Raw genomic sequence first — 27,466 nt, forward strand, 5'->3', positions numbered from 1 at the left:
CTGTGGAAAAGTTTGGCGTTTCCTCAGAAAGGTAAGTATAGAATTATCATATGACCCAGCAATGCTACTTCTAGGTATATACCCAAAGAATTCTAAGCAGGGTCTCACATGTATATTTGTACACTGATGTTCTTAGTGGGATTATTCACAATTGCCAAAAGATAGAAGCAACCCAAGTGTCTATCCATCTGTGAATGGATAAACAAAGGTGATATATACATACAATGGAATATTCTGCAGCTGTGAAAAGGAATGAAATTCTGATACATGTAACAACATGGATGAACCTTGAAGACATCATGTGGAGTGAAATAAGCCATACACAAAAGGACAAATATTGCATGATATTATTGACAGGAAATAATTAGAATAAGCAAATTCATATAGTCAGAAACTAGAATACAGGTTACCATGGGCTGTGGAGGGTCTAGGGAAGGAGGAATTAAAGCTTAATTGGTACCGAATTGCTGTTGGGGATGATTGAAAACTTTTGGTAATGGAGGATGGCGATGGTAGCATAACATTATAAATGTTAATTAACACCACAATTATGTATTTGAATGTGGTTAAACGAGGAAATTCTAAGTTGTATATATGTTACTAAAATAAAAATTTAAAAACAAACAAACAAAAAAACTATAGCTACTTATGAATACAGGTTACCAGGGACCAGGGTGGGTATAGGGAATGGGGGAGGCTAAATAAAAAAGAGTCATTGTTCAGCCATTAAAGTTTTTGAAGCAGAGGAGTAGCATGAGAATACAAAGAGGAATCTGATTTTACAAAGAGGAATCTGATGATAGTGTACAAAAAAATTTATAAGGGAGAAATTACAGGCAGGGAGAGTGGTTGGGAGGTGGAAGCTTCAGACGAGGAAAATGTTGGAAGGATCTAAACTAAGAGGGTAGGCAATGGACAAGAAAGGAAAAGACTGCTGTTAGAGACATTGTAAAGGAAGAAACGGCAAGTCCAGGGACCAATTACACATTACAGGGGAGGAATCACAGATAATTATGAGTTTCTAAGACTCAGATCCGAAGAATAATGACACTATTTACGAATAACATAAACCCACAAAATGACCTGCTTATCATTACTGAGGGCTCTTTGGAATCAGACAGTACAAGCAGGTATTTTGTTTGCAGAAAAAGAATACAGAAGTTCATCAGGAGCAAAAGGTGAAGAGTCTGAAGAGCATGAGGATTCCTTAATCGTTTGAGTTTTTCTGGAAATCTAAGAATTTTCTTAACCCTGGATCTCAAAGGGTGAGGGTCCTGGGACCAGCAGCCATAGCAGCAGCACCACCTGGGGACTTTTATTAGAAATGCAAATTCTCAGGACCCACCCCAGCCCGACCAAATCAGAAACGCCCAACAATCTGTGTTTTAACAGGCCCTCCAGGTGACTTTGACGCTCTCTAAAGTTTGAGAATCCCTGTCTTGACCTAAAGGAAGTCTCTCAACTCTTCTATATCTCTGTAGCTAATCAGAGACTCCAAAATTCTAGAATACATTGGAATTGCTTTAAACAACCGTTTGGTACAATAATTTAATGTAAATATCTTTAAGAAATAATGTTCATATCATTGAAAAATTATTTTGCTTTACCTGAAATTCAACCTAGAGGTAATCTTTTATTTTACTAATTCACATTTTAGTACTAATATCTTTTACCATAATAAATTTATTCCCTGATCCCAATTTAGTGCCACTAATTGAGTAGTGAATTTCAAATACCTGTGTAAAACATGTCTAAACATATCCTTTGGAAAACTAAATACTAAACTTGTTTTTCTCTGGGCTGCCCTCTGCTGACTTTAAAGGCAAACTTCACCCATCTAAAAGTACTATAGTCCCAAGGACGATACTATTCATTCCACATGAATAAATTATCTGCGCATCTATAAGAAGCAAGAAATTAGGCGGATCTCTAAAAAGTTAATTCTGAATTATCATTAGTTTGAAACTAACCTGCAACTCCTACTTGATGTGTGGCATATCCTGGTAATCTGCTGGGCCCATCTCCCAGCCACAGTGTCAGTGTTGATGAATCCGATTCTGCATGGTGAAAGCAGAAGCCCAGAGAAGCGGCAGGGGCAATAAATCGGCTTTGAAGTATGGGAATATGTAGCCATACGGCTATTCTACCTTCTGATCTCCACTGTTGTATCGCAGCTAAAATGTGGAAGAAAATAAAAATTTGTAAATATTTCCCAGTGAGAGGAGTGGAATAAATTATACTCAGTTCAGAGGGTCACCTCTGCTAGGTAGCTATCTTTAAGCATCTATTTCCTTTACTGGCTAGCTATCTGGGGTGGGATCCCCAAGTCCTGTTCACATCACCAGTAGAACTACCATATTTTTGTTGTAATTACCACCTTGCTATATGATTTTACCACCAGATTGGATTCCTTAAGGATAGAGTCAGTATAGTGCTGTTCTTTATATCCATATCACTTAAAGTGATGCCTGGTGCATAACAGATAGCCAATGTTGTAGAATGAATAAATTGATTTTAAAATAAAATACCATTTTAATACCATTCTTTTTAACGTCTTTTTAATCTTTACAAGTGGCTGTTACAGACTTCTACTTACTCTTCTATGAAAGGTCTATCATTTTTAAGTTTATAAATTTCAAGATGGTTAAAAATATACACTAAGTATTTTTAAAATAATTTATGCTAATTCTAGAAAATTATGAAAATAAAGAAACATAATGAAATCAAGATTTCACTTTTTACTAGAAAGCAGAGATAATAAAATTTAATATTTTGACATTTTTTCATGAACACGTTTTTGGAATTGACATTATACAGTATATAGTTTGCATCACTGCATTATATTGTAAACATTTTGCTATGTCATTAAAATTCTTTTAATGAACATATATTTTAAATGACTGAATAGTTTTCCTCATAAATCTCCTCTAGGACATTTAGATTGTTTCTAACTTTTCTTTATTATAAATAATACCATGATGAATATAAAGATAGGTTTTCTGCTTTTGACTTCTATAAATTCTCTTTCTTTATTACCTAAGAATGAACCAGGGGAAGAAGATGCTAATATTTACCTAGCTTTTACTAAACTTGAAGCACTTATATACATTATCTCATTAAGGTCTCAAAAACATGAAAGCCCCCTTCAATTTATGGGTGAAGAAATGAATACCTTACAGTTTTAAAGTCTTTTTTTTTTTAACTTTTCAGAACACTTTCTCCACTCCATCCATCATTTCACTTAATTTTTCCAACAATTCTGTAAATTGTATGGGTGTATGTGTGTGTACAGAGGCTTTTAATATTTATTTAACTGTTGATTTCCTTTCCCTTCTCTTATCTTCCCCAATTCTGCAATAAGCTCCTCCCTATCAGGGACCACACTCTCTACCTCTTTGAAAGTCATGCGCCTGACAAAGTGACAGGCACAAAGGGCCTTTAATAAAGACTTCTTGATCTGACTTAGCATAAAATAGGATTAGGTCCATCTCACCTCATTCTTTTCCTCAGTTTAAATCTTGTTTTCTAAATAGAGCTATAATTACACAGAGTGAAATGTATAAATCTTAAGTGCACATCTTATGTCTTGACAAATGCACACTCCAGTCAAGGTTATAGAACATTTCAATCACCCAAAAAAGTTCCCAGTGAATCCTTTCAATGAAATGAAGAAGGTGAAGTTTCCAAAAGCTTAGCCATTTGCTTTGCTGCCTTTATCTTTACACTTTCTCCCTTGGAGAACGTGTCTACTCCCATTGTTTCAGCTAATATTTACATGAGGATGGTTGCCCAGTTCTGACCTCAAGAATACTCAACTTCTCTGCTCACCAGCTGCTCTTAAACATTTCCCAAAGATTGCCACTTCAAAGTTCTCAAAGTTCAAAACTGAACCTTTTACCTATAGCTTCACTTACAGGCCTGCTTGTTTCTGGCACCAGTGCTTGAAAGTTTAGAATTATTTTTTATTCTTTCCTTTTTCTTTAATAAACTTAAATGCTTTTTCCTCCCCCACTTCCCCATCCCCTTAGCTCACATCCATCCCACAAAGTCCAGTAATACCCTACCTCTTTGACAAAAATCTTTCCTAACCACTGCCCATGTGTTCTTTCATATCTGAACTTATGGACTACTTACTATATCTGAATGACTTAATAGAACTTATCATATATTGCCTATTGATGTCTCTATTTTTTCTAATCCTATTTAATATTTTACACATCTGCTACCCTCCAGGTTAGCACAATATTAGGCACTGATGCTCAATTCATATTTATTAAATGATTGGCATGCCCAAAGTCACACAGCTAGTCAGTGGCATAGTAAGGCTGTTTCAACACAGGTGCAGACATACAATATTTGAAGCTGAACAGCACATTTCCTGTCTTCCATCAGTTTTTAAATTTTATAGCTGTAAATAAGAAAACAGGATCACTAATAGACTAGTGGACTGCATGTGTAAATGTGCATGATAACTATTGCTAATACATTATACACAATCAGTACAATTTACTTGAGAAGAAAGAAAAGATTCAGACTTCCTTGCAGGCTTTCTTCTCAGAAAGATTCTCTTTAGAGACACTGCCATTTAGTCAAGATTTGTTTGACTCAATAACAGAACAGTAGCTCTTAGAAGCAGCATAGCACAGTGATTAAGAACCAGGGGTTACTTAATCTCTTTGTGCCTCAGTTCCATCAAGTATAAAATGGGGATAATAATAGTACCTACCTCCTAGAGTTGTTATGAGGGTTAAATGAACTAATATTTGTAAAGTTCTTAAAACTGTCTGACACTTTGTAAGTGCAATAGAATTTGTTACATTAAAATACAAAGAAAGTATGTAGCGCCTCACCATTTAAAAATTAGTTTCACGTAATTTACCTTTGATTACTACATCCATCCAGTAAAGTAACTAGGGCTGGTATTATTCACATAAGCAAGCTAAGTGACAAAAATTTTCACTGGTGTTTTGCCTATGGCCTGTCAGAATCTTGGACCTGGATGTTGACTCCAAATCAAACACGCATTCTGCTTTGCCATGTGACTGGGGCAGTGTTTTGATCACCTTTAGGTTCACTGACAAGTATCAGTATGTGCAGTAAAAACCTGTGTGTACCCACATATATGTACTCATATCAGAGGATGAGCAGTGGTTTGATTCTCTTACTGATGATATTGTTGGAGTCTAAGTGGGCTTGTCAGTAATTATTCATAAGTAGGAGAGAAAGTGAATTGTAGCAAGTCCTTTAGCAATGAAGATGATTAAACACTGAAATAACTTGCTTGATTATATTTACATAGATGCTCACTTAGCATAATGCTCAATATGATAAAGATTATTTGAATTTTCCTATTATGTGACACGATTTTTCTATAGCAGAATTTCCATGCTATGCCTTGGATCCTAGCATAAGACCCTTGGGGGCAATATAAAAACCAGGCTGCCATCAAATCAGGGCTTCTCCCAAAATGAAGGCTCCTCACCAAGTCTGCTTTATCAATGGGCTCAAAGTTCAAAGCGAGTGGAGAATTTTCTCACTGAAGACCTACCCTAACCTGGTTAATCGTAAAAGACTTTTTTTTTTTTTAACAAGCAGAAGCAAGCTCCAGATCCTGACCTGATTTGTATAAAAATATGACCACTCAGAACCTCTCTGTTCCCCTCGTTGTACACCACCTATATTAGAATGTGAGATATTTTTGTCTTGGCAAAGTGCCCAGCACAACTAAGGATAGGTAAATGATAATATTAATAACGTAATAACATTAACAAATATTTACTGTGCGTTAAATTCGTGGCAGGCATCATACTAAGCGCTTTATATCCATATCCAACTTAACCCTCAGCAACTCCATGAGTTCCTACTACCCCATTTTATTTGTGAGGAAATGAGAGCTTACAGAATTGGCCAAAAGTCACACAGTAGAAAAAGGACCATTAACTGGGCTGCCGATCGCAAACTCCAAGCCTTCAAAAAAGTCACTCAACCGTTTAGCGACCTCCCAGCAAAGGGCATAAGAAAGCAGGGTTTTGGTCACTGGCGCTCTCTCCCCGTCCCTCTGGGCTTTATTGGACTAATGCAGAGCTACTCGCGGGTAGGGGTCGCGGTTACTTCGTTAGAAAGGCTCAGGAGCCCGGGAGCCCCTCGCCCCAGCTGCACTTGCCCTGCAAGCCCCTCTGGAAGGCGGCGACGTCCAGGCGGTCCAGCGCGCTGAGCTGCGACAGGCGCACCGAGACTCCCCCGAACCTGTCCGGCTCGCCCCGCAGTTCTTCCCCTCCTGCCGGGGAGTTCCGCGCGCAGCCCGGCCAGCCAGATGTCCCACAGTACCCCGCCGAGAGCCTTGGGAGACGGGCCCCAGTAAGCACTCCGCGCCAGCAGCCACGGCATAGCAGCTGCAGCATCCCCTCGTGGTCCCCAAGTACCCTTAAGTCCCTAAGACCTCTACGCTTCGGAGCGGAGGTCACTACTGTAAATTTTAGAAGAGTGCCACTCGCTCAGCCGACTTACCAGTTTGCAGCGCTATACCGAAGAGACCCCGAAGTTCTGTCCACTACCCCTTTTCAGCAATTTGTCCAGCTGGCGGAAAGGCGAGGAGTGAATTCATACCCCCTTAATATTTTTGCTAGTTTAATTTAACAGACATTTGCTTAGGGATTGAGAAAGGCGGTCGGAGATAAGAAAAAATCCCGTTTTTCAGGAACCTACAATAAACATGGTGGCTCTATCCACCTAATCGGCCTTCTTTCGCAGAAGTCACAACTTCTGCAATCTCTTCAAACATAGAGGGTCTAGAGAAGACAGACGCTCGTTTCTCCTCCTTCTGCGCTCCACTCGGGGGATTACGGCGTAAGGCGGTGCCTCGCTGACTTCTGCCCCGGAAGTTTTTCTGCTGGAGAAGAGCGCACGTTGAGCCGGCTTTGCCGCTGCTTTGACCACACTGCAGTCTGATCATGTCTTCCAAGAAGAGTAGAAAGCGGCTGAACCAAAGCGCGGAAAGTGGTTCGCCCTCGCCAGCTGCCGTTCTCTCTCCTGCCGGGACCCCGGCTTCTTCTACTGGGCCAGGCTTCGTGGCGGCGGCCACGACTTTGGTGGTGACCAACTTCATAGAAAAAGGTAAAGGGTTCTGGAAGGGAGACCCGAGGCTGAGGGGCGCAATCGAGAGGAAGGAAGATCAGACGATGCTGCTTTGACTTGGGAGAATGGATTTATCTGAAAAGTCAGTTCGTAAAACTTTCTAGCGGGCTTAGTGCGTAATAGCTTTGAAAAATGGACCATACTAAACTAGCGGCAAGATTTTTGTTGATACCTAATGCAGAACCTAAACACCGTCTTAGAGTTAACATAGTGTTTTCATTCACTCTTAGGGATCAGAGGACAGTTTGTCCTGTCTTGCGTATTTAGCCTTTCCCAACTGGATCCTTCCCATTGACATTTAAGCATGTTCACTTCTCTTCCATCTTAAGTCAAAACAAAAGCCCCACGTCTCTTTTCCACAGCTACTCTCTCTGTCTCTCTCTGTCTCTCTCTCTCTCTCTCCCCCTCTCCATCCCTTGATCGCCAGACTTCTTAAAGGAACCGTTTCTGTTTCTGCTCCCTCAGTGCTTACTTCTTAGCCTGTTTCTATGGTAACTGCTCCTGCCAGGGTCACTGATGGTCTCCGTGTTGATAAATCCAGTAGACATTATTTCATTATTTACTTTACTTTGACGTTTCAGCAGCCCTTGACGTTTGTTTGCTCTTTCTTGAAACTGTTGACTTTTGTGTCATTAAACTTGCCTAGTTTATACTCCATCACAGCCTCCTTTGGGGGCTCATCTCCTTCCACCTGACCATTATAAATGCTCTGCAGGTTTTGTGCTGAAAAGAAAAATATTGTGTACTCATCTACTTCATTTATTTCATAGAGTTTTTTTTTGCAACTGCTATATATAATGAACAATAATTCATTATGTATAGTTCTTTGTATTGGACATACAAAGATAAATAAAATCCAATTCCTGTCCCCAAAGCAGATACAGTTTAGGAGAAAGACTATAAAATTAATATGGTGATAAATGTTAGTATCTATGGTAGCAAAGGCTGCTGAGAGAGTCAGAGGAGAGACACCTAACCAAATCTGGAGCTTGGGGGTAGATAGAAGAGGCAGAGATGTGTAGCAAATCTTTTTCAGAAATGATGCCAACTGGGCTGCATTTTCAGCCCCTTCTTGGGAATAAACATTGAAATCACTAATTTTTATTTCAGTCAGTGTAAGCATGTTTGCCTAAGAAATAAAACCTTTGTTACTGTCCTATCCACATATTCTTGGGAATAGAAAAGAAAAATTTCTGATTACTAACTTGTGGGTCAGAAGTGGAAACGTAAGATAATCTTGAGAGCCATTTAGAAATGCCATTTTGAAAAGAGAAGAGAATTCAGTTCCCCAGTTAATGCTTTTCCCAGTTTAAGCCTTTCAATACTAATAGCAGACTTGACTTAGAACATTTACTATGAAAAGCTCTAATACTCTCTAGTGCAAGCATATTCAGTTCTTCATGAAATTAGAGATAAAAAAAATATCAAAAACTAACACCCCATAAAGCTTCATAGTTTTTAGTTAGCCCTTATACCATCAGTGGACCTCCAAAAGAGTTTAGTTGTAAATCTGTTAAAATAAGGAGGGTTGGAACAGTGGTTTCTCCAGTGCATAAATGTGTTCATATGGTTATATGGATAGAGCATTTTATTTACTCCAAAAAGAAAGTGAGCATTAATGTCAGTTACAAAATAGTACAAAAATGATTTTCTTTTTCTTCATAGTGGATGACAAAGTTCCTAAAACATTCCAGAATTCCCTTGTTCAACTCGGACTCAACACTATGAAGTCTGCTAATATATGTATAGGTCGACCAGTGTTGCTTACCAGTTTGGATGGAAAACAAGAGGTAAGAGTGCTTTTCATTTCCTTTTGTTTAGAAAGATTTGAGATATTTCTGATTATAATTTTCAACACAAGTAGGAATAAATGCAAATCTATCTGTGTTTTAAATGACATTGACAACAAACTGTCTCTTCCTTGGATATCTATGACTATGCTGGGAATAGTAGCCCCTAAATGGCATGTGGTGGAGAGAGCTTTGGAGTCTGTTAATTACATTTCTTTTCAAAAATGTTATTTTGGGATATGAGGGTCATCTGTCCAAAAGTAAGTGTTTAATTTACTCTCCCTGGTTCCAGCTGTGTTTGTCCTTGCAGCCTTTCATTCATTACACTTGACATTGGAAGTCCAAAACCTTTCCTGGATCATTTTTGGCAGCTTGGCTTCTTCCCTGCCGGCAGCTATGGCTTCTTCTGACTGCTCTGTCAGTCAGTGTTCTCTCTTGTACTGGGGACCCTATAGAAATGTTTTGAAATCTCTTGTCAGCTAATGGCACCCTTCCTATTCTTTTCATTGTTCTTGGTTTATACTCTTACAAATCGTTTACTGCATCTTGTGGAAGAGAGGACTATGAATGTGTGAGCTTAATATACTACTTGAGCCAGAAATCTTCTCTTCTCTCTTAACACTTAAGTCTGATAAGGTCCAGGTTCCAGCGATGGTCTTCTGCCTTGTCCTTCACTACATCCTGGATGTAGTTTATGCTCTAGGCTGGATTACTTGCTCCCTGGTTGTTTTGCTGTCAATATATTTCTCATTTTCTTCTTATCACTTCTAAATGCCTTTGTCTCTGTTACTAAATCCACCTTTCAGATCTCGTACCTTGTTCGTGGAATCATTCCTGATCTTCACAGAAGGATACAATATTTTAAAAAGCTTTCCTATCTTTATTTATTTTTATTGCAGTTTATCTTGTTGCAACTTGGTTTAGATTGTAACTCCTTTGGAGTCAGGACTGTGTTTTGCAGATCCATGTACTTGACTATGCCTAGCATTCTGCCTTATAAATTTATGGTATTCTTTGAATATTTATTTTCTAAATTATTTGTTTCTTATGTTCTGGGCAGGTCTATACAGCCTGGCCTGTGGCAGGATTTCCTGGAGGCAAGGTTGGCCTGAGTGAAATGGCACAGAAGAATGTGGGTGTGAAGTCTGGTGATGCTGTCCAGGTTCAGCCTCTTACTGGTGCTGTGCTACAGGCTGAGGAAATAGATGTGACACTCAGGTTTGGCTCTTTTCTTTGGTGACTGAATGGATCAGGACTGTCCAAGAGTAATAATCATGTCTCATTAGAGAGTTAAAAGTGTGAACCACATATGTAATTTTACATTTTCTAGTAGCCACATTTAAAAAGCAAAATGAAACAGGTAGAATTAATTTTAATAATATATATTGTATCACCAACATATCTAAAATCTTAATATACATAAAATGTTATATATACTTATATATAACATATTATTATATAATAAATATTAAAAATTATGTTCTTTTTTTGAACTAAGTCTTCAAAACCCAGTGTGTATGTTATACTTGTAGCGCATCTCAGTTTGGACAAGTCACATTTCAAGTGCTTAATAGCCACATGTGGCTAGTGGGGTACTATATTAGACAGTACAGGATAGATGAGTATTTTGTTATCTGTGGATTAGGGACTCTCTCATGTCCTTTGATTAGAATATGCCTTGACATTTTAGGTGAGATGAATTATTATTGGTGAACATTTCAAAACATTTTTCATAGTGGTTTGCAGTGTAACCAAGGGTTCTTGTTATGTTTTATGGTTTTTGAAAGAGGGAGTTGAGTACTGTGAGTTGTCAAGAAACAAGTTTTAATTAAGACTGCTCAAGCCAAGTATGTGATTGTGTATTTTAACATTGATTATTCAAACTAGTAAGACCAATGGTCATTTCTGTCATATGTTTAAATAGTTCCTCACCAAAGATTAATTAATTGAGTCAACCTATCAATATAATGTATGTCACCCATCCTCTTAGATTCTCTATATCTGATAGCATTTTGACTCACTTTGCATATATGTCTTATCAAAATTAATTTTAAAAACATCTTTTGAGACTTTTATATCACATTAGTGGCAAACTTTGGGTTGTCTTTATAGTAAACGCAAATATCACAAAACGTTTTCCAATTGTTAGCTTGGTTTTAAAAATGTTTTCTTCTGCTACTTGTAGATTCCATGTTTGACTTTGGCATGTTTTTTTACTTTAAAAACAGGAAAATGTTGTCCGAGCATTTAATAACAGTTTAATAAACAACAAAATAAAAAGCAGTGCGGTCGCAGTTGACTCGTCTGGGGGGGGGAGGTGGCGGCCGGTTACCAAATCCTAGGCTCTCAGGATTGCTTGGAGGGCACCGGCGGCGGGGGGCTCTTTCCCGGAGGCGAGGGCGAGGCGGGGGACTGGGCCCGGTCCCCGGCGTAGGCGTGCAAAGTATGGAGGGCGGCGAGAAAGGAACAAGCGGGACACGGTTCTTTTAGGGTAAAGAAGCCAAGAGAGTTTATTAGGGGAGAGTACAAGCTTATATCGGGCGTTTAGAGGGCGGGGTAGCTGTAGAGGTTAAAGGCTTGGATTGGTTCTGAGAGGGCGCGGAGGTTGATTGAAAAGGGGCGAGAGTTGCTCCGGTAACGGTGTCTGGCAACAATGTATGCGCACTGGTGGTAATGGGAGTTGCACTGGCAACGGGGAGTGTCCGGGCAAGATAAGGGGGTGGGGAAAAGGCGGTTCCCTCCGGCAAGCCTCCCCTAACAGTGTTATTTTGGGTGAGGAAATGGGGCCTGCCTCCGGCCTCACTTTCCCAGGCCCGGGGGGCTGCGGAGGGCGCTGTCGCCCGTGCCCACCACCCTCCCCAGGGGCTGATCAGGTCCCCCAGCCCAGGCCCGCCAAGTTGAAGCACGTAATCAGTGTCCCGCATTTCCCCCTTCTTTTCTAATTAAAGGAAGAAGCTTACCGGAGAGGCCCGCTAAGGGATGAGGGAAGGGGGAGGCCGGGGAGGGGAAAAAGGGGTTGACGGTGGCTCAGCGAGGCTGGAGCTCGGCGTTGGTGTGGCGCCCGGGCGCTCGACAGGGGCCTTGCTGCTTGCGGGATGGACGAGGGTGGGGGGTTTAAAGTTGGAGGTTCAGAGAAGCTGGAGCTCGAGGTTGGTGCGATGTTCAGGCGATCGAGAAGGGCCTCGCGGTCGGCGGGTTGACCGGTGGCGGTGAGGTCGCGGAGGGTTGGTTGTCATCTCGGAGTAGGGAGCGTCAGAGGTGGCGAGTCGCTGGTACTGGACTTGCACGAACGAGGAGAAAATAGCATCCGTTTGTTTCCTTACAAGCTGGACAATTCTGCGGATAATGCAGGGTCCTAAGGTGAGAGCTAGAATAATCATTAGTAGGGGGCCGAGGAGAGGGAGGAGGTAAGGGAGGAGGGGGGTAAAGATGTGGGACCAATAGCTGGTGGCTTCACGGTCTCTTTTGCATTGTTCCAGTCCCTCTCGGACCTTCTTTAGGCTGTCCTCGGCGAGACCCGTGGAATTGGCATATACACAGCACTCTTCTCCTAGGGCGGCGCAAAGGCCTCCTTCTTTGAGGAGGAGAAGGTCGAGACCTCGGCGGTTTTGGAGCACTACCTCAGAGAGGGAATTGACAGAATTTTTAAGATGGGAAATAGCGTCTTGTAGGTGACGAATGTCCTCGTCAACAGCCGCCCGGAGGTGAGTTAGGGCGGAGCCTTGACTGGCTAATGCAGCGATTCCGGTGCCAGCGCCTGCAAGACCTAGGAGGGAGGCAATCGTGAGGACGGTGATGGGCTCTCGCTTTTGCAGTGGGGCAGAAGCTGCAGTTGTTTCCAGGCGGAGGAAGAAGTCTTCCTCGCTATGGTATAGGACCCTAGGGATGAGGACAATTAGGAGGCAAGTTTCATTAGTTGTATTGAGGGTTTGCACGTTAAGGCAGGGGGTAAGCCCTGTAGAGGAGCAGAGCCATTGGGAGGAGTTATGAGGGATGAGAAATTTTGCAGAGCTGCTGGGAGATGAGTAGTCGGCGCAAGCTGTGAGGTTGGGAGAGTTACTTGAGCGAGGGCGGATGCACTTTCCTGTAAAGGAGACTGAATGAAAGGTTAGGGGGACGGCAGAGGTATTCCAATTGCATTCCGAGGGGCTGTCCTCTGTGTTTTCTGAAAAGGAGAGGTTGGAGGCAACTGGCTCATACAGGGGGGAGGAAGTGGAGAGGCAAAGCCAACAAGAGGAGGTAAGATTAGGGTTGGAGGAATTCACTGAGGTGAAGGCCGCTTGGATAAGGCTGAGGAGGGGAGAGGAGTAACGGGCGGGGGGCGGACGAGGTTGGGGTGGTGGTGTTGGCAACGCGCCGTTTGCAGCTGAGGTGCGGTTTCCGGGTGTGCTGCTTGTACTCGAGGTGCGGCTGGGGGGCTGTGGAAAAAGGGGGTTAATGACTTGGTTGGGACCTATGCCAGAGGGTGTTCTTAATGCAGTATTTTGGCCTGGTTGGTTTGCAGCCTCCTTTTTTATGAGAATAAGTGATCCTGGGTCGGCTCCTTTCTCATAGATTCTGAAGCCCCAAGTTTGACCGAGTAACCAGGAGGGATCAGTGGGGAGCTGCACTGTAAGATTAAGATGTGTGCAGGATTCCTCGCTTTCTTGGCCGAGCCAGTTAACTGTAGGGAGTTTGCACCCTGTAGGGGCCCACTTTAAGGTAAGGTAATGATTAGGAACAGGAGGCTTCCAATTAGTGGCTAATGTTTCACACCCCCAGTATGCACAGTAGTACTCGTTGGGGGAATTGCAGTACGATTTTCCAGGATTTGAGGATGGGCACATGTAATATTGGGCCTGGGGATCATTTACCTTTCGAGCGCAGGTTTCTTCGACTCTGGAGACAAAGGTGGCGAAAGGCTTACTCGGCTCCTGGAAGAGCTTGGTGAATTTATTAGGCCGACAGGCAGAGCAGTTGGCAAACGCTCGTAAGGCGATTTCCCAAAGGATAGGCCAAAAGGTGGCAGGTGCATTAATATAGGCGGATGCATTTATAAACGCTCCCGTGCCCAAGTAAGCTTCGGGGTTATGATTGGCCCCAGTGGCAGCATCTTGCTCGCTCTGCCTAGCTGCTTCTGCCTGGAAGTGGGCACGCCAATCAACAAACTGGCCGGGGTTAAGAATGGAATGGGCAAGCGAGGCCCAGTCTTGGGGGAGGCAAAAGTCCATGGCGATATCCTGCAGTAATTGGGAAGCGTATGGGCTACCTAACCCGTTTTCCTTGACGCCCCTGCGAAGCTGCTTGATAGTATCCGAATTAATGGGATACCAGTCGTACGGTTTCTGAGGTGTGGGGGTAAGGTTAAGGGGAAAGCAGCGAAAAGCACGAAAGAAAGGAGGACGCGCTTGCAGAGGGCCTGGCACGGGAGTGGGAGTAGGGGCAGCGTTGCCCCAAGGGTTGCCTTGAGGTGTAGAAGGCAGCCAGGGGTTGTTAGTCGGCAGGGTGGGAGGAGCGGCGGCAGCTGCCGGTAGCGGCTCCGAGGGGGAGCTCGCCGGAGGGGGAGGCGGAAGTGGGAGGCCCCAAGCGTCGCAAGACGGCGGCGCGGTGGGAGTGGCTAAGGCATAAGATGGTGGACTAGCTCCGCCCTGTGAAAGGGCGGGGTAAAGCGCTTGCGGTTTCCGGCCCAGCTTAGGGCTGACGTCATCGCCGGAGCACTTCCTCCCCTCGATGGAAGAAGAAGGAGGAGGAGGAAGTTCGCCATCTTGGCGAGGCTCAGTGTTATTTTGTTTTTTGGGAGTTACTTCGAGCGCGTTGTTAATCTGCTCGACTAAGGACTCTGTGTCCGAATCGTGGTCTACATTAGTATCGCTGTCTGAATCTGTTGACTGGGTTGATAGGGCCTCCTTGGATTTAATGGGGCCTCGATCAGGGGGGAGGGAGCCTTGAAGGCAGGAGCGGACGGTTATTAAGGTGGGGAGCAAGCCGGGAGGGAAGCGCTTGCTCTCATGTTCCATGGCGTTGGTGACCCGATCAATAAGGTGATCATAAGTAACAGGGTCCCAAAGATGGCAAGTGGTGAGCCATGGGTTAAAGGGCAGCAGGAGGTCCCAGTATACTTGCAGCTGCCGGACAGACACCTTACAGCGATGTGTGTCTAGGAGACCAGCCAGAGCACAAACTTGGGGTGCTTGGCGTGCAGATAGACGATTACCCATAGCGGAGTGAGAAAAGAAAAAGGGGGGTTGATTATTGAGTAAAGAAAATGAGGTAAACCGTGGTCGCGAGGCCGAAGGAGACGGCGAGAATAGAAGGCAGGAGCCTTTAGTAGCGAGAGCAGTTTGGGGGGGGGCGGTCGCAAAGAGGCACACCGCGCGAAACAAAGAAACAAAGACACAAAGGACCACAGCAAAGTAATGGAGGGGAAGAGGGAAAGCTACTGGAGGAAGTGTGTTAGGAGGAATGGGGGGACATAGGAAGAGAAGACGAAAGGTAGTCGGGGGTAAGAGTTAGGTTAACGCGGGAAAGGAAGAGCGGCCCGGGCGCGGAGCGGCGTGGGAGAGGCGGCTCCGGACGTGGAGCGGCGAGGGAGAGGCGGCTCCGCGGGGCGGCGAGGGAGAGGCGGCCCTTACTTTGCAGGCGAGGAGAAGGGGAGCTGGAGAGGCGTCCGGGCGAGCGGGTGGTTTTACTGGACCGCTGCATGGAGAGGACTTTTAATTCCAGGGGCCCCACGTTGGGCGCCAGTTGCGGTCGCAGTTGACTCGTCTGGGGGGGGAGGTGGCGGCCGGTTACCAAATCCTAGGCTCTCAGGATTGCTTGGAGGGCACCGGCGGCGGGGGCTCTTTCCCGGAGGCGAGGGCGAGGCGGGGGACTGGGCCCGGTCCCCGGCGTAGGCGTGCAAAGTATGGAGGGCGGCGAGAAAGGAACAAGCGGGACACGGTTCTTTTAGGGTAAAGAAGCCAAGAGAGTTTATTAGGGGAGAGTACAAGCTTATATCGGGCGTTTAGAGGGCGGGGTAGCTGTAGAGGTTAAAGGCTTGGATTGGTTCTGAGAGGGCGCGGAGGTTGATTGAAAAGGGGCGAGAGTTGCTCCGGTAACGGTGTCTGGCAACAATGTATGCGCACTGGTGGTAATGGGAGTTGCACTGGCAACGGGGAGTGTCCGGGCAAGATAAGGGGGTGGGGAAAAGGCGGTTCCCTCCGGCAAGCCTCCCCTAACAGTGTTATTTTGGGTGAGGAAATGGGGCCTGCCTCCGGCCTCACTTTCCCAGGCCCGGGGGGCTGCAGAGGGCGCTGTCGCCCGTGCCCACCACCCTCCCCAGGGGCTGATCAGGTCCCCCAGCCCAGGCCCGCCAAGTTGAAGCACGTAATCAGTGTCCCGCAAAGCAGAAAGAGAAAGAGAACTAATGTATGTTAAACACCTGCTGTATGCCGGATGTTTTATGTATATATATATATAATGCATGTATCCTGTACACATATATGTATATGTGCACACATGCACTATTTCCTTTGTCTTCTCTTGTTTAATTCTCTTACCCTACAAGTTATCTACATTTATCCCTTTTTTACAGATGAGTTAATGGGCTCAGTCAGGAGGAGTAATTTGCCCGTTATTTTATAGATATTGGGTAGTACTGCTCAGATTAAACCAGAGTAATTTTAGGACTATATCTTAAAACAGTTCTGCTGGCAGCAGTAATCAGTGGAGTGGAATGTTTATCATCATCGATGAACTAGTTTGACCTCTTGAGGGTTCAGCAGTCTTAGTTGCTATCTGTTGTCTATTATAGAGAGGCTATGTATGTTTTAAATGAAAGCTTAGTTTTTTATATTTAAAAAAATTCTTACATTTTAAATATGGTAGCATAACGTAGACAAGAAAGTTAATTTCTGATCGGAAAATTAGTAATTTTAATTTGCTACTGAAACCCCTCAGTTGCAGCTGAAAAATTTTATTAGAAAGATTAGAGCTCCTTCTAGTGGAAATGAATTTATCTGCACCTATTCTTTTTTTAAAAGCAAAACTGGTAAGAGTGTTTTTGTAAATGAGTTTATTAAATAGAAGCAATTTAAGTATAAATTTATTCAGAGTCCTATAAACAGAACTAAATATAAGCATTTAAGGAGATACAATTTCCTGTTTAGTTTATACATGTAATTGATGCATAAAATTTCCTCCTTGTTCTAGTTCTTTCTCTCTTTCTTTTATATGAATATGTTGGTTTTATTACTGATAAAGATTGGAGAATAAGGCTTTGATTTTTTTTTTTTTTACATTTTATTTAAAGTTTTTATTGGGATTGTTCAGATACCACACAATTATCCAAAGATCCAAAGTGTACAATCAATTGCCCCTGGTACCCTCATACAGCTGTGCATCCATAGCCACACTTAATTTTTGTTCAATTTTTAGAAGCTTTTCATTACTCCAGACAAGAAATAAAGTAAAAGATGAAAAAAGAAAAAAACAAAAGGAAACTCGAATCCTCCCATATCCCTAACCAACCCCCCTCAATTGTTGACTCGTAGTGTTGGTATAGTACATTTGTTACTGTTTGTGAAAAAATGTTGAAATAGTAACTGTAGTATATAGTTTGCAATAGGTATATATTTCTTCCCTATGTGCTTCTCTATTATTAACTTCTAATTGTATTGTCATACATTTGTTCTGGTTCATGGAAGAGATTTCTAATATTTGTACAGTTAGTCATGGACGTTGCCCACCATAAAGTTCAGTTTTATACATTCCCATCTTTTGATCTCCAGCTTTCCTTCTGGTGACATATATGACTCTGAGCTTCCCCTTTCCACCTCATTCACACACCATTCAGCACTGTTAGTTATTCTCACATCTTGCTACCAACACTTCTGTTCATTTCCAAACATTTAAGTTCATCCTAGTTGAACATTCTGCTCATACTAAGCAACCGCTCCCCGTTCTTAAGCCTCGCCCTGTATCTTGATACCTTATATTTCATGTCTATGAGTTACATATTATAATTAGTTCCTATCAGTGAGACCCTGCAATATTTGTCCTTATGTGTCTGGCTTATTTCACTCAGTATATTGCCCTCGAGGTTTTGTCATCAGCCCATTTTTTTTTAATATGGTTTTATTCACACACTGTACATTCCATCCTAAGTAAATAATCGATGGTTCTCTGTATGGTCATATATTTATGTGTTTACCACCTTCACCACTGTCTATATAAGAGCATCTACAATTTCCTCCACAAGGCAGGAGGGAGAGTCAAAGAAGGTAGAGAGGCAAAAGAAAGAGGAAGAAAAATGACAACTAGGAAGCAGCAAAAGGAAAAATAACCTTAAATCAAAGCAGAGTAAAGAGTCAGGCACCACCAGTGTCAAGTGTCTAACATGCCTCTCCTATCCCCCCTCTTATCTGCATTTACCTTGGTATATTGCCTTTGTTACATTAAAGGAAGCATAATACAATGATTCTGTTAGTTACAGTTTCTAGTTTACGTTGATTGCATCCCTCCCCCAATGCCTCCCCATTTCTAACACCTTGCAAGGTTGACATTTGCTTGTTCTCCCTCGTAAAAGAACATATTTGTACATTTTATCACAATTGTTGAACGCTCTAGATTTCACCAAGTTACACAGTCCCAGTCTTTATCTTTCCTCCTTTCTTCTGGTGTTTCACATGCTCCCCACCTTCCTCTCTCAACCGTATTCATAGTTATCTTTGTTCAGTGTACTTACATTGCTGTGTTACCATCTCCCAAAATTGTGTTCCAAACCACGTACTCCTGTCTTCTCCTATCACTCTGTAGTGCTCCCTTTAGTATTTCCTGTAGGGTGGGTGTCTTGTTCACAAAGTCTCTCACTGTCTGTTTGTCAGAAAATATTTTGAGCTCTCCCTCATGTTTGAAGGACAGTTTTGCTGGATATAGGATTCTTGGTTGGCAGATTTCCTCTTTCAGTATCTTAAATACATCACACCACTTCCTTCTTGCCTCCATGGTTTCTGCTGAGAGATCCGCACATAGTCTTATTAAGCTTCCTTTGTATGTGATGGATTGCTTTTCTCTTGCTGCTTTCAGGATTCTCTCTTTGTTTTTGACATTTGATGATCTGATTATTAAGTGTCTTTGTGTAGGCCTATTCAGATCTATTCTGTTTGGAGTACACTGCACTTCTTAGATCTGTAATTTTATGTCTTTCATAAGAGATGGGAAATTTTCATTAATTATTTTCTCTATTATTGCTTCTACCCCTTTTCCCTTCTCTTCTCCTTCTGGGACACCACTGATACGTACATTCTTGTGCTTTGTTTCATCTTTAAGTTCCTGGAGACGTTGCTCATATTTTTTCATTTTTTTCTCCATCTGCTCCTTTGCGTGTAGGCTTTCAGGTGTTTTGTTCTTCAGTTCCTGAGTATTTTCTTCTGCCTCTTGAGATCTGCTGTTGTATGTTTCCATTGTGTCTTTCGTCTCTTGTGTTGTGCCTTTCATTTCCATAGATTCTACTAGTTGTGTTTTTGAACTTTTGATTTCTGCCTTATGTATGCCCAGTGTTTTCTTTACAGCCTCTATCTCTTTTGTGATATCTTCTTTAAACTTTTTGAATTGGTTTAGCATTAGTTGTTTAAATTCCTGTATATCAGGTGAAGTGTACGTTTATTCCTTTGACTGGGCCATAACTTTGTTTTTCTTAGTGTAGATTGTAATTTTCTGTTGTCTAGGCATGGTTTCCTTGGTTATCCCAATCAGGTTTTCCCAGACCAGAACAGGCTCAGGTCCCAGAGGGAAGAAATATTCAGTATCTGGTTTATCTGAGGGTGTCTCTTAGAAAATTGGTTCCTGTGATGCCTCAGGTCACTGTGCTTTTCTGCCCAGCAGGTGGTGGCTGTTGGCTTATAATTCTTGACTGGTGTGAGGAGGTGAGGCCGTGTTCTCCCAGGCTCTGGAGTCTGGTTCTAAATGGAAAGGGCCCCACCCCTTTCCTCTTAGAGAAGATAGACCCCCTAGGGGGAGGTCATTAGCATTTCAATGATCTCTCTCTGCTTGTGGTATCTCCACCCTTCTTTGAGTCACAGCACTGGGAAGTGTAATGGCTGGAGCTTTCTCCACTGAGCCAAAAAAGAAACAGATAGTCCCTTTCAGACCTAGTCCAAGGCGACCCTCCGGCTCTCCAAGGTCAGTCGTCACCCAAAGCCTCCGTCTGTTTTTTGGGGATTTGTACCTGTAGTGAGCAGTTCACACTCACTACTTAAAAACCCCAGTTGGAGCTCAGCTGAGCCGTATTTGCTTGCTGGGAGAAAGCTTCTCTCTGGCACCACGAGGCTTTGCAGCTCGGGCTATGGGGGAGGGGCCTCATGACTTGGATCCGCAGGTTTTACTTACAGATTTTATGCTGTGTTCTCGGGCATTCCTCCCAATTCAGGTTGGTGTATGATGAGTGGACGGTCTTGTTTGGCACCCCGCAGTTATTCTGGAGTATTTACTAGTTATTTCTGTTTTTTTTAAGTTGTTCCAGGGGGACTACTTAGCTTCCACTCCTCTCTATGCCACCATCTTCCCCGTCTCTCAAGGCTTTGATTTTGACCTGATGGGTCTGCTAATACTCTTCCCCCTGAGCTAAGCTTATCCTCCCTCCCTCCACTGGTCACTGGCAGAGCACCTGGAGGCCTCTTCTGCTGATACGGGCTGCTTACACACAGAGGAGGAAAAAGACACATGTTCTGAGAACTCTCCAGGAGTATGTTTTTTTACAAGTACATTGATTTTTGGGTGTGCCTACTTCCTGAATTCAAACAAGCAAGCTTCATGGAAGATACAGTTAACAGTCAAATAAGTGGATCTCATTTTTTTCTCAGGCACTGCCTTTTTTTCTAGAATTAACATCCATTGCAACCATTACACTCTTTTTTTGTAATTCTATCTCTTCAGATAGCATACTATATAGGGTTTAATTTTCATGAAGAGACAGTTTATAAATCATATCAAGAGAGTGAAGTAAGCTATTAATTAAAACCTTTGTAGAAGGAAAGCTAGAGGATAAAACACGGGACTGTATAACATAGTGAACCCTGTTGTGGATGATGAGTGTGGTTAATAGTACAAGTATAAGAGTGTTCTTCCATGAACTAGAACAAATGTACATCGCTATTACAAGTTGTTAATAATAGTGTGGTATATGGGAAAAAATATGTCTAATGAAAACTATGGATTATAGTTAACAGTAATATTATAATGCTCTTTTATCAGTTGGCATGTAACAAAAGTACCATACCAATGCTGTGTCAATAATAGGAGGGTATTAGGGAAATGGGATTTTTGTTTTTGGAGTAATAAAAATGTTCTCAAATTGATAGTGGTGATGAATGCAGAACTTGGTGATTATACCGAGAGTCATTGATTGCACATTTTGGATTGATTGTATGGTGTGTGAATAAAATTGTTTTAAAAAGATAAACATAAAAGCCTTTCTCCAAGGGTGGCACCTTCAGAAAGGAAATGATTAATTTAGGCCAGTGTTTTTCAAATGTTTTTAACTACAAAACACAATAAAACCATACATTTTTCATTGTGATTCATTGTATACACCCACCCCCAGGCAGTGTACGTATATATGCACATACATGTGTACACTGATTTTAGGCCATTACAAGGACACCAACTTGTAAAAGATTTTCCTGGCCATAAGAAATGTTCGAAAGCTGTTGTGGTCCTTCAAAAATTGTGCGAATCATTTCCAGATATGTATTTGTCATTTTACATTACATTTTAGTTTCTGATATACTTAATGCCAATTTCTATTACACTTCATACAGTGACAAAGATACGGAGATTAATGAAGAAGAACTGACTGGTTGTCTTCTCAGAAAACTAGGTGAGACATATTTTAAATTATTTTCTTAATTTTTGAGAAGCAAGGCAGCAACAAGTAAAGTGTCTTTGAGATCTTGTATTCATAATAGTTTTCTGCAAAATAGCTTAAGGAATATTCCCTCAATGAATTGATACCCTTGTGAGACAGAGATGTGTTGTTTCCCACTTAATTTATTGGCATTTGAATATTACAGAGAATACATGATTTTTCTATGAACAAAGTCAGTAGGAGAAGTGAGACCTTTTTATCTGGAGTTCATGGTCTTTCCAGTAAGAAACAAAACAAAACAATGTTTGAATTGGGGTATAGGTGTGCTAGTTTGGTTGAGTTTAGTTTGGAACATGGAATTCCTGGCTATTTGTTGATACATTTGATAGAATCCTAGATCTGTTGAATGTAGAAGATCTCAGCATCAGCATGACAGGAGGTGAATAGGTGAAACACAAGGAATTTTTAGGGCAGTGGAACTGTTCAGTATGATACTGCAATGGTGAATACATGACATGCATTTGCCAAAACTCATAGAACTGTGTAACACAAAGAGTGAATCCTAATGTAAACTAATGAATCAGTATTGATTCATCAGTTGTAACAAATATACCATGCTAATGCAAAATGTTAATAATAGGGAAAGCTGGGAGGGAAGAGGAAGCCCTATGGAACTCGCTGTATTTGGTGATCATTTTTTCAGTAAACCTAAAACTGCTCTAAAAAATAAAGTCTCTTAATTTGAAAACAAAAAAAAACAGAATATGACTGGAACACACACACACGCACACACACACACACACACACACACACACAACCTAAAACTAAATGAATCATCTTGTCCTTTTCCTTTTATCTCCAGATAGTGCTAAATCTTAGGTGACTATTAGGTCCTCAATTTTTCACAACAGTCACGTCATTAATACTCCATTATTGATTTGGTCTTTATAGTCATGTAGATATGTTAGTAGATTAAAAAATTCTTACTTAAAACATTAAACTGGTGAAAAAAATGTGCTAACAAATGTATTTAATAAATTGTTTTCTAGATGGCAAGATTGTTTTACCAGGCAACTTTCTGTACTGCACATTCTATGGACGACCATGCAAGTTGCAAGTGTTGCAAGTAAAAGGGGCAGATGGCCTGTTATTGGGAAGGCCTCAGAGTGACTCTGACACTGATGTCCAGGGAATGGCCTCTGAACAATCTAGCATGGAAACTAGTAGCCTGGATATATCCTTACAGCTAAGCCAGTTGGACCTACAAGAGCCCCGAGACCCAGCAACAAACAGTACTCCTTGCAAACCAGTAGATGACAGAAGTGTAAATAAAGCTGTTGACATTTTGTTGGATGTTACACCGAGTCCTGGGGAAGGCAGTAGACTTGGACTAGAGGAAGTCATGGGTTTTAAATGTAGTTTTGAGCCTGCCAGAGAAGGAAATGAACGAATTATCAATGAAGAGAAATTGCTAAAATCATTCAGCATGGGAGCAAAGTGCAACACTGATACTTTTTATTTTATTTCTTCAACAACTAGAGTCAATTTTACAAAGATTCATACAAACTCAAAAGAACAAGACAACCAATTCAAAGTAACGTATGACATGATAGGAGGCTTAAATAGTCAGCTGAAAGCAATTAGAGAAATAATTGAATTGCCTCTCAAACAGCCTGAACTTTTCAAGAGTTATGGTATGATTTCTTCAGTTTACTACCTCCAAAACTGTTAAATTCAAACTAAAAAGTAGTCAGTCAATTCCATCTAAAGATTGCATGCTCTCATTTTTTTGTTTTTATCTTCTAAGGATAGGTGTGGTAGAGGTGTTACTTGCTTTGGGAGATACAGTTAGGAGAGCCATGTTCTATGCTTTGGTCTTTTTATGTTGTGATGGGTGATATGTGATGTGAGTTTAGAAGAGAGAGCCTTATCTCTTCTAAATGCATCCTTCCATAGTTGTTTGGATTGGATCTAAAATAAGTATCCTGTCATGCTAGATCAGCTGTAGTGATTAAAGAGAACCAAACAATGTTCTGTTCTTTTTCTTATAGGAGTTCCTCCCCCCAGAGGGGTGTTACTCTATGGCCCTCCAGGTACCGGAAAGACAATGATTGCCAGGGCTGTTGCCAATGAAGTTGGAGCCTATGTTTCTATAATTAATGGTCCTGAAATTATAAGCAAGTAGGTGCATTTTTAATGGAACAAACCTACTATTCTGGTTTTTAAAGTGACTTCATGGTATTCCACTGCTTGAATGTTTCATACATTGGCATTTTTAAGTTTCTTTTTATTGTTTGTAAAAATCAAGTTTGGACAATAATATTTGAATGTAGTTTTAAGTATTCTGGTAATTTTTAATATTTAAGTAATTTTAATTATTTGAAAAGTCAGATTAGCTTTAAAGATAATGCTTTTAAAAGAAAAGAATTGGTCCTTAAATATCTTTTATTTGTTACAGATTTTATGGCGAGACTGAAGCAAGGTTACGTCAGATATTTGCCGAAGCTACCCTGCGGTATTCTTTATTTTTAGATTTTTTGGAATTAATAGTCAAGGCTGTTTAACCGAAGTGGAGATATTGGCACTTTATACAAATTATAAAAGAATAGTATAAAAACAATAGTGATAGTACTAGAAATAGATTGTAGATCTAATGAAATTCTAAGTCAAATATTGTTTTGGAAATTTGATAAATAAAAACTTACATAGAGTAGAAGAGGTAAGGCAAAGTGTTGTTCATAAGTTCTATGAACTTGCTTGGGTATTTTCTTTCTTTTGGATGCTTAGGCATGTTCAGTATATCTAGTTCCTTTAGTAGACTCTATTACAGTAGTAGCCCTTTATGCTTAAAACTTTTAAGCCATGCTGCTGCATTGCAATGAGTTGAGTATGCAACATTGTCTAATATATTATTGTTATTCAGAAGATGACTAAGTCTTTACCATTCTTTTGATTTTTAACTTATTATGATTACTGCTCTTTTATCAAAAGAGCTGACGTTTTCAAAGTTGTGTTGTTTTTTTTTTCCCAGTGATAGTGGATAGTGGATGAAATATGTAGCCTGTACTGAAAATTTGAGAACCAATGGTGTACCTTAGAGTTTAGTATGTTTTTTTTGTTGTTGTTACTGTATTCCTAGCAGTTGAGGTTTCCTCTTGTGAGAAAATTTACATCTTCTTATGGGAAAATTGATAATCTTGAAAGTTCTTTATATGGGGAAAAAAGAGGGCATTTCTAGCTTATATCCCTAGGGCTTTAGACCTGTTTCAAGGGACAATATCTCTGGCCTCCGGCTTCTGAACTGATCCAGTCCTTGGCAATTTAGTGGGCATTATTAGTGGGTGAGTTCTCTCTGGACATAGACCTGCATCTCACGGGCAATAGACTGTTCTCAATGTTCTGCCTTCTTATTGAGGGCAGACTCCACTAAAATATGTTATCATGAGTTAATAATTTGGGATAGAATTAACCTAAGGTTTTTCAACTTAACATCCTAATGCCTTTGTCTTTAATATCTTCAAATGAATCTTAAATTTGAAATGGTACTTTTAAATTAAAAAAAAAGAGAAACTAAAATTTAAAATTAAATGTAAATTAGAGAATTCATTTTACTTGTTTGTTTTTTAGACACCCCTCAATTATTTTTATTGATGAGCTGGATGCACTTTGCCCTAAAAGAGAAGGGGCTCAGAATGAAGTGGAAAAAAGAGTTGTAGCTTCACTCTTAACACTGATGGATGGCATTGGTTCAGTAAGTACAGAACTAGTATTGATTCTGTGTAGGAAGGACTTGATTCTTAGTAATATGTGTATTGTAATAGAAATTATTGAATATGTCTAATCTTTGGATATTCTAGGATAATGAAAGATTATTAGCCATAGAAATTAGAGGAAAGACCCAAAAAATAATTTTCTTCAGCAGATTACTTAGTAAATGCTTAGGATAACATAAGCTAGCATGTTTTTCTATCATATAAAATAATATGCCATGATGGATTTCTTTTGTGATAAATGGTATTAATTTAAAGACCTAAAGCAAAATTCAATAAGGAAAATTAATCAGTTAAAGTTTTGAGGATTTTACTAAGAAATTTCATGAGTAACTGATATTATTCATTTAAAAATTTATTCTTTTGGGGCTTTGTGCTAGACAAGTGGAATGAAAGAAAGTGAGAATGATGAAAATTGTGTTTGTACAACATTTAAATAGAGTTAACTCATGTTACAAGACTCTCTGATACTGGATACACTTCTGTTAATAAAAACTGTATGCTAATTATGAAAGAGAGACCCATGGCACTAATTGAGAAAAGGAATGGAGAAAATTCTCTGATTCCTAACAGCTGTTAACCAGAAGACTACACCTCTTATACAGGATTGAAGATAACTCAAGTTTTTAGAATGTGATATGAAGCAAAAAGGACTCTTAGAAATCATGTAGTCCCAAGCCCCCCTTTTGTACATTAAATTAGAATCTCTTGTTTTTTATTGGTTATTAGCAGAAACAGAGAAAATGACATGAAAGTTCAGTACTAGGTCTCTGTTATTTGCTAACATGTGTTATAATTTTAAGAGCCATACAAGAGAAAGGTTACATCCTGGGGGAAGCTGGGTGACCACCTGGTTCTCAGTACTGGAGCAGTACCAAGGTGTGATCATGATGTCTCAGGTTTGGTTCTCAGCTTATAAAGCTGGAGAATTCAAGGGTGTTAGTATGTTTAAAAGGGTAGGGCTCTGAGGACTGACCCATGATAACACTCACAAGAGACTGATAAACCAGGATGCTAGTTTGTTCATTTACAGTAAGAAATGTGACTATTAAGCAGACCAAATATCTTTGCTTATGGATGGCCATATTTTCACTCTGAAGGCAAATATCTATGGAGAGCTGTATTATAATTCAGAGGGACCTTGGTGAGTAGGGAATGAGGTGGAAAGTTTTATGTTGGAGGGTCTTAATCACTATACCAGTGTGTAGTGTAGTATAGTATCTGTATGTCTCTTTCTCCACCACTGGGATAGGCCTGCTGAATGGACTGTCCTTCTGACATTTGAGCAGGGCTGAAACTACATGACATTTTTTATGTGAAAATGTTTACGGGCCTCTGTTTGTCCTTCTAAATTCACATTTCACATTCACGGATTCATTATTGTACATGCATTTTCTTTTGGCACATTGAGCAGATTGGGTTGGAGTTTTCTTACTTAGAATCACATTCTAGTTATATCTGTTTCTATGAGATTATATTCTGGTCATCTTAATAGAATGGTGGGTAATTTCTACAGGTGGCTGATTGTAATTATGTTTCTTTATATTTTGATGTTTCTAATTCTATTATCACAGAGTAAACTCAACCTTAGTTTGGGGAGTTAAAATCCATATGTATTAAAGGGTGGTAGATACACGGATGTTGGTTATATTGTTGTCTGTATATTCAGGGATCTAAAAATTTATAAAAATGAATAAGAAAATAATCCATATGTGAGAAAGGCTTCTTAGATAAATGTCTAATAGAGCCTTGTTCTATTTGAATAATATGTAGAGTCTTAATCTTTGCTCTCAAGTAGGAAAAATAAACATGTATTCAAACAACTATACGGCAGGGCATTATATGTTGTTATTTATGAGAATGGTATAGTTAATATCCAGAAGTGAGAGAGATTTCACTTATAATAAGATGGAGAGGGAAAGAGGAGGAAGCATTTAGGCTGAGTGTTG

At 40.8% G+C, this 27,466-nt stretch overlaps 2 protein-coding genes across 3 annotated transcripts in view; one reads left to right on the top strand and one right to left on the bottom strand.

The window, feature by feature from the left end:
* Nucleotides 1-6,441, bottom strand: part of NUDT6 (nudix hydrolase 6) — a 54,633-nt gene extending 48,192 nt beyond the window's left edge. The window contains exons 1-2 of the mRNA XM_037830600.1: nucleotides 6,164-6,441; nucleotides 1,971-2,174 (exon numbers count right to left, since the gene is read on the bottom strand). Of these exons, the coding sequence (XP_037686528.1) occupies nucleotides 1,971-2,174; nucleotides 6,164-6,401 (442 nt within the window). The 5' untranslated portion in view covers nucleotides 6,402-6,441. The remainder of the gene's footprint in view (nucleotides 1-1,970; nucleotides 2,175-6,163) is intronic.
* Nucleotides 6,442-6,878: 437 nt separating this feature from the next.
* SPATA5 (spermatogenesis associated 5) overlaps nucleotides 6,879-27,466 on the top strand; it is a 449,967-nt gene continuing 429,379 nt past the window's right edge. Inside the window, exons 1-8 of one of the 2 annotated variants that reach the window (XM_037830598.1) lie at nucleotides 6,879-7,113; nucleotides 8,800-8,924; nucleotides 9,985-10,142; nucleotides 21,701-21,759; nucleotides 22,797-23,441; nucleotides 23,799-23,928; nucleotides 24,206-24,262; nucleotides 25,375-25,498. In XM_037830598.1, the coding sequence (XP_037686526.1) occupies nucleotides 6,951-7,113; nucleotides 8,800-8,924; nucleotides 9,985-10,142; nucleotides 21,701-21,759; nucleotides 22,797-23,441; nucleotides 23,799-23,928; nucleotides 24,206-24,262; nucleotides 25,375-25,498 (1,461 nt within the window). In that variant the 5' untranslated portion in view covers nucleotides 6,879-6,950. The remainder of the gene's footprint in view (nucleotides 7,114-8,799; nucleotides 8,925-9,984; nucleotides 10,143-21,700; nucleotides 21,760-22,796; nucleotides 23,442-23,798; nucleotides 23,929-24,205; nucleotides 24,263-25,374; nucleotides 25,499-27,466) is intronic. The other variant, XM_037830599.1, reaches the window with a different exon arrangement.

The sequence above is a fragment of the Choloepus didactylus genome, chromosome 3 (genome assembly GCF_015220235.1).
Source record: "Choloepus didactylus isolate mChoDid1 chromosome 3, mChoDid1.pri, whole genome shotgun sequence".
NCBI classification, from domain to species: domain Eukaryota; kingdom Metazoa; phylum Chordata; class Mammalia; order Pilosa; family Megalonychidae; genus Choloepus; species Choloepus didactylus.